A 12,622-nucleotide genomic window follows, 5' to 3' on the forward strand; every position below is an offset into this window, starting at 1 on the left:
CCAGATTTGTGATAAGGGTAACTCAGTCACTTTCAATTCTGAAGCCTGTGTTGTGACAAACAAAAAGAGCAACAAAGTGGTTCTCATTGGAGTGAGAAAAGGAAATGTGTACCTAGCTGATTTCAACTCATCAAATGCAGACTCAGTAACTTGTCTTCTCAGTAAAGCAAGTCAAGATAAAAGTTGGCTATGGCACAAGAAGCTGTCCCATCTAAACTTCAAGACCATGAATGAGCTAGTCAAGAAAGAATTGGTCAGAGGTATTCCTCAAGTGGAGTTTACTAAGGATGGATTGTGTGATGCCTGCCAGAAAGGAAAGCAGATTAAAGTATCATTCAGAAATAAGCTTGATTCAACAATTGAAGAACCTTTGCAACTGTTGTACATGGATTTGTTTGGACCAGTCAATGTGTTGTCCATCTCAAGGAAAAGATATTGTCTAGTAATTGTAGATGATTTCTCAAAGTTCTCTTGGACATATTTTCTAAAGTCCAAAGATGAAGCTAGTGAAATCATCATCAATCACATAAGGCAAGTCAACAATCATCCTGACTTCAAAGTAAAAAGAATCAGGAGTGACAATGTAAATGAGTTCAAGAATTCTGTGATGAGATCATTTTGTGAAGAGAATGGGATTATGCATAAGTTTTCTGCAACTAGAACTCCACAACAAAATGGAGTGGTGGAAAGGAAAAACAGATCTCTTATTGAAGCTGCAAGAACAATGCTAGAAGAATCAAAGTTGCCAACATATTTTTGGGCTGAAGCTGTGAATACTGCATGCTACACTCAGAATATTTCTTTGGTTAATCAAGCAAAATGCATGACACCCTACCAATTGTTCAAGAATAGGAAGCCAATATTGAACTTTCTACATATCTTTGGTTGCAAATGCTATATCTTAAGAAATCAAACTGATCAATATGGAAAGTTTGATGCCAAAGCAGATGAAGGAATCTTTGTTGGATATGCTGTGGGGAAAGCATATAGAGTCTAAAATTTAAGAACCAACATTGTTATGGAATCTGTACATGTTGTGTTTGATGATAAAAAGATTGAAGGACTGCAAGATGGAGATTTCCATGAGAGCCTAAAATTCGATAATCTTGAGATGGTTAGTGATGACAGTGATGATGAAAGTGATCAAGAAATAGTGGCTAAAGACAATGCAGAAAAATCTACAACTAATGAAGAGTTATATAATGCTTCATCCATCGGTAGACAATCAGCTTCATTCGTCGAGATACAAAGTGCATCATCCATCGGAACAATAAGAGAAGCTGAGAGTCAAAATAGATCACTTACAGAAAGAACCCCATCTTTAAGTCAAATATCTACAAACTCAGGGGAGTTTCTTATAATCAAAACTCAGTCACACATCAAGACAACAATGAGGTTTCTTCATCTAGAGCTAATCTACCATAACAGAGAAAATGGACTAGAGACCACCCTTTGAGCTCATTATTGGTAATGCATCTTCTAGAGTTCAAACAAGGAGAGCAACTCAAGAAGAATGTCTGTATAGCAACTTTCTTTCTAAGGAAGAACCAAAGAAGGTAGAAGAAGCTCTGTTGGATCCTGATTGGGTTTTAGCTATGCAGGAAGAGCTAAACCAATTTGAAAGGAACAAGGTATGGAAGCTGGTACCCAAGCCAAAAGGAAAGAATCCAATTGACACTAAGTGGGTATTCAGAAACAAGCTGGATGAAAATGGCATAGTTGTCAGGAATAAAGCTAGATTGGTTGCTAAGGGCTACTGTCAATAAGAAGGAATAGATTTTGATGAAATTTTGCTCCTGTTGCAAGACTTGAAGCCATCAGAATTTTCTTAGCCTATGCAGCCCATGCCAATTTCAAAGTCTATCAAATGGATGTCAAAAGTGCCTTTCTAAATGGAGATTTGGAGGAGGAAGTCTATGTCAGTCAGCCTCCTGGTTTTGAAGATCCAAATTTTCCAGAATATGTCTACTATCTTTTGAAAGCACTTTATGGATTGAAGCAACCACCTAGAGCCTGGTATGATACTTTGTCAAAGTTTCTCTTAGAAAATCACTTCACAAGAGGTACTGTTGACAAAACTTTATTCTTTAGAAATGTAAATGGCTCTAGTATACTTGTTCAAATCTATGTAGATGATATTATATTTGGCTCTTCAGATGAAAAACTTTGCAAAAAGTTTTCCAAATGGATGCAAAGTAAGTATGAAATGAGCATGATGGGAGAACTAACTTACTTTATTGGTTTACAAGTTAAGCAAGTCAGTGATGGAATATTCATTAGTCAAACCAAATATATTTATGATCTTTTAAAGAAGTTTGTTCTAATGGATTGAACATCTGCAAAAACCCCCCATTAACACGACAACTAAACTTGAATCAAACACTACTAAAAAGTCTGTATATATTTCAAGCTATAGAGGCATGGTCGGCTCACTTTTGTACATAACAGCTAGTAGGCCAGATATAATGTTTGCTACATGTCTTTGTGCTAGATTTCAGGCTGATCCTAGAGACTCTCACTTAGTAGCTATTAAGAGAATTTTCAGATATCTCAAGGGAACACCAAAACTTGGCATTTGGTACCCTAGAGATTCTGGTTTTGATCTAACTGGTTATTCAGATGCAGATTATGCAGTTTGTAAAATTGATAGAAAAAGTACAACAGGAACCTGTCAATTTCTAGGAAACAAGCTAGTATCGTAGTTCAGTAAAAAGCAAAATTCAGTTTCTACTTCTACAGCTGAAGCTGAATACATTGCTGTCGGTAGTTGCTGTGTACAGATTTTATGGATGAAAAACTGTTGGACTATGGTCTGCAAGTGGACAGAATTCCCATTTTCTGTGATAACATAAGTGCAATTGCCATCACTGAAAATCCAGTACAACACTCGAGAACAAAGCACATAGACATCAAATACCACTTCATTAGGGAACATGTGATGAATGGTACTGTGGAACTTCATTTTGTTCCTATTGAGAAGCAGCTTGCAGATAGGGCTGAGCAACGGGTCAGAACCGGACCGAACCGAACCGGAACCGAAAGAACCGAGAACTGAAATAGGAATATTTCAAGAACTGAACCGAACCCATTTATATGTAAGAACCGAACCGGAACCGAACCGTAAATTTCGGTTCCGTTCGGTTCTAAACCGAATTCATATTTTATTTCATAATGATTTATTTTGCATATTATTTTATATTCTAACTTTTTAAATTTTGACTAGTTTTGATTATTTATTAAGGGTAACTTACTAAAAGAAGATTTTTATTAGTGGTGGATCGTTTTGAATTCGATTACTTTCTAATATTTAAGAAAAATATTTATAAAAGTATTCAAAAGTCCATGTATATTTAAAGAAATGAGTAATACAATAAAAATCATATTTTTCTTAAAATTTATTATAATATTATAAATAAGAAAACATAATATGTAATATATATATATATATATATATTTATATATTTTTGAATTTATTCATTTATATACGGTTCGGTTCGGTTCTTACGGTTCTTGTATGTTAAGAACCGAACCGAACCGAGAACCGAAATTTTTAGAAAATCAAGAACCGAACCGGACCCGAATTAGTTAAGAACCGCACCGGAACCATAATTTTTGATCGGTTCGGTTCGGTTCTCGGTTCTGAACCGGAAAATGCTCACTCCTACTTGCAGATATCTTTACCAAGCCACTTGATGAATCCACCTTTTCTAGGTTGGTAAGTGAGTTAGGTATGCTTAATTATTCCTAAATTATTTCAGATAATTTTGCAAGTTGTAACGCAGTCAGAAATTTAATTGATTTTTCTATTTTAGATGAAATTTTGGCTAAGTCAAAATTTACATCTAGACGGATGTTCATTATTCATCGAGTTTGATCATCCGTCGAAATAGAATAGCTTAATAAAAATCAATTTCTTTTCTGGATTATTTTATACCCGACGGATAATTGCTTTATTCTCATCCGTCGAATTGTCTACATCTTAGCTGTTAAAAGTACTGAACATTATCCATCAGATATACTTACAAAATGTACGTATGTCACGACGGATAATTGATAGAATTTTGACAGTTTATTTTATTTTTAAACGTCTATTTTGGGCAATTTTGTTTGGGTCTTTATTTTTAACATTAATTTTTATTCCTTTTTAATCTGAGAATACATAAAAGCCTTACTTCAGTTTATTTTTAACTTTTATCATTCTCTATTGCAATTAACTACTATCTTCTTCCTCAAAGAAAAATTCTCTCTCTCTTACTACAAATTTCCTCAGTTTAAAAATGGCACCAGTAGTCAAAATCATGTCTCAGTCAGGGTTCATCTATGAGAAGAACAATTTCGCTGCTTTTGTGAACAAAGAAATTCCTACATCTGAAGATTTTCACAAAATGATGGACTTTGTGAAGGGATGCAAACTCAGTTATGCTATGCTGGAATCACCCACAATCTACTGTGAAGTTGTGGAGGAGATATGGATAATTGTTGTGTACCAGTCTACTGACAAAACCATAGCTTTTACTCTTAAAGGTAAGCAATTATGCATTAACAGTGATATGATTCAAGCATGTTTTAAAAGCACCATAAACACCAAACTCTCCCATAAATTCTCTGGATGTGGATATGATCAACACATCAATTCCTGATTCTCCTTTTTTAACTCTGTTAGGGAAGCCAAAATCTAGTGTAAGTTAGCATCATCTTTTGGATGATTTGTTGGCTCACTTGCCAATTCTTTCAGGAACTGTTGAGACATCTGTGCCCAAATTTTCATCAATTTGCACAGAGTCTACAATAGTCTCCACTCCGTCCTCATTCATTTCTTCTCTTCCGATGGATATTGTTCATCCGTCGGTTAGTGATTGTATCCCGACGGATGTGCCTACCAGCAGTCATCCGTCGGCTATCCTAACTACTACCCCGATGGATATTCTTCATCCGTCGGTACTCACTACACACACTGAAATTTCAACAATTGTTACAAGTTTAGATGAGTTAGTAGTTGTTCAATCACTCTTAGGACTGAGGAAAGGGAGTGAATTGAGTGAGAGACAGAGTTGCTCTCAGGCAAAAGGAGAGGAAAGGAATGAATAAATACAAGCTATTTCTTTTAGCCTGGTGAAAGAGAGTGAGAGAAGTTCCACCTTAGTAGGTGAAGGTGAGGGTATGAGGGTGGTGAGCCAAGGAGAGCCCTTGATGCAAGAACAGAGAGAGAATGAGGGAAAAGTAGGTACAACTGAATGGGAAGAGCCCATTGTAAGTGAGTTAATGGATGTCAATGAGGCTACCAAGAGACAACTAATTCAGCAAGAATATCAAGCTATTTTAGACTATGTTTCTTTTGAAGGTGAGGCATTTACTCACCCTGTGGCAGCATATCAAGTTCTAGTTGAGCAGGACAATGTGGCTGCCGAAAAGATGCTTAACTTGGTGCATACAACTGCTTCAATGCAAAGAGCAAATGATGCCATCACAGCCATGCCACCTAAAGCTGATGATGATGTTGACTATAGAACTGGTGAGTTTGAAGAGTTCTTTGGAGATAAAGATGGTGATGAAGAAGAGTTCATGGACATAGGGGGAGAAGCAGGCCCTAGCTCTAGATCAAACATTCCACCTTGGGTGTTTTTAAAGAGTGTGATGAGCAACATTTCAAGACAACTCTTTTTCACATCATTCAACAGACACACACTGCTCTTCAAGCCACTACTAATGCTAGCACCCAGAAGCTTCTACAAGCACACCTCAACTCTCTACAACTACATCAAATACAAGCTCTTCAACACAATCAAGATGTCACTTCAATTAAAATAGAGATTGACCAAGTCAAGAAGGATGTATCTGAAAGATTGGATGCCAAATTTCCAAATACAACAGTGCTTGACATCAACAGACAGTTGATGAAGAATTCTAATCTTGCAACTAAAGTGGATTCCTTGGACACAAGACTGAAAGCAATAGAAGCTTCTCTCATATCTATTCATCTACATCAAGCACAACAAACTCAGTTGCTTCAAAAGCTGGTGGCTGCACAAACTTCTACCTCCACTCTACTTGATGATAATAAAAAGAAGGAGAAAGATTCAATCATCCCAGTTAGTCAATGAGGGTAAACTATTGAGGGGGGGCATGTGTTAAATGTTCAAATCAGCCAAGTAATAGTTCCAGAAATTACATTACCAAAGCCACCAGTATTGGACATCATTGATCTGATCCAAATAGCAGCTGCTAAGCTTGATTCAAAGACAAATCTCAAGATGCTTGATGTTGCAGCTGTTGAGAAGGAATTAGATGACAAGTGGAAGAAAATAGATGAAGAAATTCAGAAGAAATTTGGTCAGATACAGAAACTAGACAAGATCTTTTATCACCACTCACAAGTCAAACAGATCTTTGTGAATGAAATGAGTCTAGGTAGCTTGGAAAAGGGCCAACCTTCATGCATCAAGTCTCCAAAGGCCAATATGGTTTTGAAGCCTAAAAAGAACTATCCTAAGTTCTCGGACAAAAATCCTGTGAATCTTATGTTTGAGACACCAAGGCCAGATGAAAAGAAGCTGTTGGAAAGGTCAATTGCAATCTTCAAAGATCCAACTGATTCAGTGCTGAAAAAAAGAATTGCCAAGATCTACAGGAATGGTAAGGAAATCTGTGTGGTGGCTGGACACCCTCAATTTGTACAAGCCAAGAAGGAAGAAAAGGAAAGAATTAAGGAAGAAAAGGAAAGAATTAAGTAAGAAAAGAAGCAGGCTGGCTTAAATGCTAAAAAGCTCAAACAAAAGAAGAAGCAAGCTGTTATCTTGGCCAAACTTCAAGCTGTGAAAACTATAACTGAGATTTCTGAGAAACCGCCTGTGATTACCGAAGCTCAAGATCAGAAAATACAAAATGAACCTCAACAGAAAAGAAAATTCAGATACAACCTTCATTCCAAAAGAAAATTGGACTTCAGTGATGAGGAAATGGAAGACTACATTCCCAAACAGTCTACAATATTAACTCAAACATCCAAGTCCTCAGTGGTACATGAGGAATTCAAGGTGGATCCAAAAAAGAATTTTCATGGTGAGCCTATAATTCCCAAGTATGAGCCAATAGACTGGGAAAGTTTGCCAAAACCTGAACTCAATTTATCTATCTTTAACAAGCCAAAGAAAATAAAGATAAGAGCAACCAAGAAGGTCAAGCCTGTGACTCTCAAAACCAAAGCCTTAGCCAAAACTCAACCAACTGTCAACAAGGGAGATCTACTCTAAATCTGTGACATCAAAGAATTTTCTGATATAAATCTCTACTTGGATGAATTGGAAGAGGTAAGAGGAATTTATGCTCACAGACATCTTCCTAAAAGACTAGTGTTTAAGTACAAGGGAGGGAAAGAGATCACTTGGCCTCTTCACAGGATTCTTCAAGAAAGCCAATCTATACTGATAAAGGTCTTCTCATCCTTCAAGAAGAACTTTGGTTTTAATGTAACTGCAAGGAAATTGGTCCTAAAGAAGATAGAAGATCTAAGGAGTAATATAGACAAAGATGCACTCCCAAAAACTCTATCAATTCCCTTCACAGGAAATAGAGTGCATTTGAGGCCTTATTGGCTGATGGAATTCATAGATGACAAGGGTGTTAGAAGATTCTTCAGACTGGATGACCAATTGAGTATCTCTAGCAACGAGACTCTATTGGAAATGCAAGAAAAGCTGGATCTGTCAGATGCTGAAGAACTTGAATTCCACAGGCAGCTCCAAAATCAAATAAAGGAAAACAATAGGAAGCTTGGGAAGAAATCCAAACAATCAAGGAAATAGAAATCATCTGCTCAGACTAGATGAGCACCTTGATAATGATTGTGAGAACTCTTTGTACACTTTTACTTTGTTCAATTTCCAATAAATTTGTAGCATTTATCAGTTTTATCTACTATATTTTAATCTGTACATTTAGGGTGTTTTGTTATCATCAAGTTTCTCTTAATTTATGGCTACAATTCCAGTAGACATAAATTGGGAGAGATTGTTAGGAATATGTTGTTAACTTGATGATAAGTTAAACAAAACACCTTAGTAGATTTAACTTAGTGAATTTTGTAGCTCTCGACGGATGTTCTAATATAGTCCCGACGGATGAACTTTATAGTCCTGACAGATGACAATTTGACATCCATCGAGAGTGTAGCTTATGTAACAAATAAGCACTGTAGCACATTTCTGCAAACAACATGTTTTAGTCTAGTAGATTCTGTAGGATTCTCTAAGTCATATTGACTACTAGATTGATATGCAGAATAGGTTGGCTAATTATAAATATGAGATGTCTTGTAATTCTGTATAAGTGAAATAGAGTTAAGTGACAGATAGACTCCTGACAGATGATCTACAAGGCTCCCGATGGATGATCTACAAGGCTCCCGACGGATGATCTACAAGGTTCCCGACGGATGATCAACATATTTCCGACAGATGTTCAACATAATCCCGACGGATGATCATATTTAAAATAGCTCTTGATAGTGACAACACAGTCACATGCGTCGGGTCTTTGCAAAAGGAATGTGGCAGCCTGTTAAGCAGGATTTTGAGAACAAAGAAGCATTACCATTTCCATGCAAATGTGAAGATATTCAAAGATGCTAGATAGAGTAAAGTTGCAGCATGATACTAGACTAGATTTATTTTATTTTATCATCTTGTCTTACTGTCATGTAACTTGGTGATATATAAAACAAGTGTAGCAAGTAGAACAACTAACTAAGCAAGCACATTTTTCAGAGAGATAGATAAAGCTGTACTTGTTAAGAATTTCTCTGTAGTTTGTTTGTTCACTTGTAAAGCAGCTGTGTGCTATTCAAAGCATCACAGAGTTCTCAATCATATATATATATATATATATATATATTTGGTGGATACTTCCAAATCCACCAAAAAGTTTTAAAGCTTGTGTTTTATTACTTAGTGTTTTGATTTCTATTATTCTTTCATTCCACATTACAACAAATCATACACTGTTATATATATTAAGTTAGAATATTCTTAAAATCTCAAAAAAAGCCAGAATTACATTCAACCCCCCCTATGCAATTCTTGTTGTATTGTTAGGGAATAACAATTTTACAGCACGAGAGTTTGGCTTAATATTAAGTATGTGGAGATCAATTGAAGTTATCGCCCGTAAGGCTCCTATGGTTGTTCACCTTATGATGGCATTATAGCTTGAGATAACTTGACGTTAAATTTAACCATTTTCCAGGATTGACATGGTGTAGATCCAAAGAAAACGGGGAGAACAATGACACCGACGACTTTAACCTCGTTCCCATTAAAGCAATAGAGGGGAGATCCTCTGGCGCTATCGAGTTTGCGGTCTCTGAAATCCATTCTAGAGTAAGCCCCGTAATACAAAACGTCACATGAGCTACCGTCGTCTATCAAAATCTTTTTATCAGTGTTTGTACCAACTTTTGTGGTGATGACATGAGCGTCTTGGTGCTATTCAATTATATCATCAGTATAGTCGAGATCAGAGAAAGATATCACCGGCGTTAGATTTCTACGAGGCCTTTAAGTGTCAAATTTGCAGACTTCTCTTACGTAAAATGTTTTGGCATTATGGGAGGTTCCACCAGCAGAGCACCCTCCTGAGAGTCACGTCGATAACTCTGTCAGAATCTCTGATGGAACTTTCGTGTAGATCCTCGCGATTTGCGTCGAGTTCTATGACGACATTTTGTTGGTTTTTGTGGAGATGTAGTCGCATATCACTAGACAGTACTTTGTGTCCTGTTGAGGCCTGCACTCGAATTCTATGACGGCCTTTCGGTCGTTGCTTTTGACTCAAAGGATTAGATTGGGTTGATCTTTCAGCTGGAGTGTCGTCTTCTTCTTCTATGAATAGTGTTTGAGGCTGTATAGCTTTTTTCTTTTTAGAATCTACTGTTTTTTTCACGATCTTGACATCTTTGATCGCCGGAACCGAGCCACCGGCTTTTGGATCTCCGACTGTTTATTTTTATTTGTTGTGTTATCTGCCATAGCTTTGTAGATATTGGTTGAAATTTTTGAAAGAATATGATTTCTCTCCTCCTAGCGCCAATGTTGTTCATAGACTTTAATTGCCAATGTTGCTTCTAGGGGACATATGATTATAGTTTATGGGCCTAAGTTGGGCCTTCAAAGACCTTGGTGGGCATTGGGGCTAACACCCTTACATGTTATATGTATAGTCAACATTCATGAGTTTTTAAAGAGACAAGGGTGATGACATACACATTCTATACAAAAAGAGTTGAAGTTTATGCTTTTTTTTATTAAGGTATATGTGTATACATAATCATAATTCGAGATTCAATTTGTAATTAAGCCTATAATTAACTGTACTTGTAAAGTTGTAATATCAAAATCTACATTCTGGAGCAGGGCCTTTAGGGAACCTCCATTTGTCCCTGCAGTAATCATATATCATATTATACTTCTGCACTTTTCTCATTTTTCTTGTATCTGCTGTGTTTATTTTCTGTGTAAACCACATTTTTTTACGAGGCGAATCCGTTTCACAAGAAGAAGCGCCTGAGGACCAAATGCAAGCATCTGCTCTGAAATTCTGGAAAGAAGCTATAAAAGGAGCTAGAGTCCAGTCAGTCTTCACTCGTCCACCCTGTGTTGCCCAGTCATCAGCATTCCATAGACTAGAGTAAATTTTCATTGGTTTGTCCTTTGGGAACGGAACACCGATTGATTCAGCATTCTTAAACTCTCTGATGGGTATTTCATCAACAATGAAGCTTTAAGGAAAAGGAAACAAACACACTTTCATTAAGTAAACAAGTCTCTATATCACATAAATAAACTTTGGACATTTAAAATGGTTGGTTCTGCTAAGCATCCACTTACATAATCCGTTGAGGGTTCCAAACAATGGTATAGGTGTGAAAATCAGAAGTAGGGTCAAACCATAGAAAAAACTGCTGCTCTCTCTTGCCCTCTCCTTGACTGAACACATTTGTATGAAGAGTGTAAGGTTCACCAGTTGAATTCCCCAAAAACTCGAAATCTATCTCATCATGGGTGTCGCCATCATGGGTTTCAGCTTCAGATGACAACTATTAAACACAAAACACGCAGATTATTTTATCAACCGGTATTAGAAGTCCCAGTTATGAACAATAAATTTGTTCTATTCTTCTACAATCTTATTACTTTCATTTCTAATTATTTTTTTTGCGTGCATATATTTAACAAGTTTGTTTTCTTCTTTGTTGATCAATATGCTTAGAAATTAGATGCAAGAAAAACAATTTTATATAAATCCACAAGAACATGAAAACCGGAAAGAGAGAAAGTTTGTTCAGGTAATTGTTATATGTTTAAATGGTCGATGAACCGCTTTTAAAATACTGCATGGTTAGAAATTTACATAGTAAGTAGTGACAGTGCCTGCAGAATTTCCTGCAACAAGCTTAATCTGCATATCAATTCTTCCAAAGAGATATTCATGTCTGGATTCAAATCCTGAACCTGATACGCTGTCAAGGGAAAGAGTAAGTAGCTCGCCATTATTGCGAATACTAGCATTTTCATCTCCCCAAGTTATCTCAAAATTCCGGTCAAAAGTACCATTGGTTAGAATCCTCCTGTTGCAGCAGATAGAAGTCATTTATCATTAGCAACTCACTTATATCCATTTCCAAAAAAAAACACACAATTATAATGCACGCCTCAATGCGGAGTCATGATTTACAACACTATTAAATAGATATCACCGGAAAGCCTATAATTTAAAAAACCTGAAAGTGCGTGTTTTGTTGTAAGTAGCAGGAGTAGTCCGTATCTTTTGTGGTGGGGATTGTACATGCTGGTATCGGGCAGCGGATCGGCTTCTAGAGATGTAAACATCCACCTGTTCCATCGAAAGATCATTTAATCATATTGAGAATTTCAACATATACGTATAAAGAGAAAGCATATAAAAAACACTGGCTGTTGATAAAGAAATTCCTCCAAATATGAACAGCACCTTAAAGAGAAGGTAGAATCCGATGGTGAGTAATGCAAGGAAAGGACCAAACTGAGAAAAAATGAAGCGAACGTTTCGAAGAAATCTTCTGTGTCTTGAAGAGGAGGAAAAGCCCATTGGAGTTAGATGGGATTTGGATCCGCATTGGTTAGTCCTGTCTCCCTCATCATCTCTGTTTGTTTTGAATTGTATTGAGTTTGGTTGTCGTGAAGACAAAAAAGTACATGGCAATGGCATAGCAGCACGTGGACAATGAAATTGCCTAGCCCGTATTTTACTCTCACCGGACATCCCCCATCAATTTTGGGATTAGTCATCCAGACTCACAAATAAAATCAGAGTTTGAGCTATTCCATGGTACTACTTATTTAGCGTATTAAGGCTAATTCCAATTTAAACTTCGTTGACAACCGTAAAACATTCATTTAGAGTCCAAAAATCATGACATGGCTGACCATGTCTTAATTATATGTAATATTCACTTGAATGAAAAACGTCCATTTTTATTTAACAAATAAAAGTCACATATTTTTTTAATTTTTTGAAAGTCAATTTTATACCCCTAATACTTTTTTTTGTAAATACTACAATTTCCGATATATGAGTTTAACCATATCAC

At 36.5% G+C, this 12,622-nt stretch overlaps 1 protein-coding gene across 1 annotated transcript; it reads right to left on the reverse strand.

The window, feature by feature from the left end:
- Positions 1 to 10,270: 10,270 nt before the first annotated feature.
- On the reverse strand, positions 10,271 to 12,272 carry LOC141711018 (xyloglucan endotransglucosylase protein 7-like). Its single transcript, XM_074513482.1, has 5 exons — positions 12,004 to 12,272; positions 11,774 to 11,886; positions 11,404 to 11,620; positions 10,881 to 11,089; positions 10,271 to 10,771 (listed from the first exon to the last, which is right to left on the reverse strand). Exons 1-5 carry the CDS (start codon positions 12,238 to 12,240, stop codon positions 10,384 to 10,386), a joined length of 1,164 nt encoding a protein of 387 aa, XP_074369583.1. The 5' UTR covers positions 12,241 to 12,272; the 3' UTR covers positions 10,271 to 10,383.
- Positions 12,273 to 12,622: the final 350 nt, after the last annotated feature.

Source organism: Apium graveolens, chromosome 3, assembly GCF_009905375.1.
Source record: "Apium graveolens cultivar Ventura chromosome 3, ASM990537v1, whole genome shotgun sequence".
Lineage (NCBI taxonomy): Eukaryota > Viridiplantae > Streptophyta > Magnoliopsida > Apiales > Apiaceae > Apium > Apium graveolens.

Excerpts from the sequence above, each read along its gene's own strand:
- LOC141711018 (XM_074513482.1), bottom strand. The coding sequence starts at position 12,240 with ATGCCATTGCCATGTACTTTTTTGTCTTCACGACAACCAAACTCAATA. Across the intron at positions 11,887-12,003 it reads GATTCTACCTTCTCTTTAAG|GTGGATGTTTACATCTCTAG; the intron begins GTGCTGTTCATA and ends TCGATGGAACAG. Across the intron at positions 10,772-10,880 it reads TGGAACCCTCAACGGATTAT|CTTCATTGTTGATGAAATAC; the intron begins GTAAGTGGATGC and ends TTTTCCTTAAAG.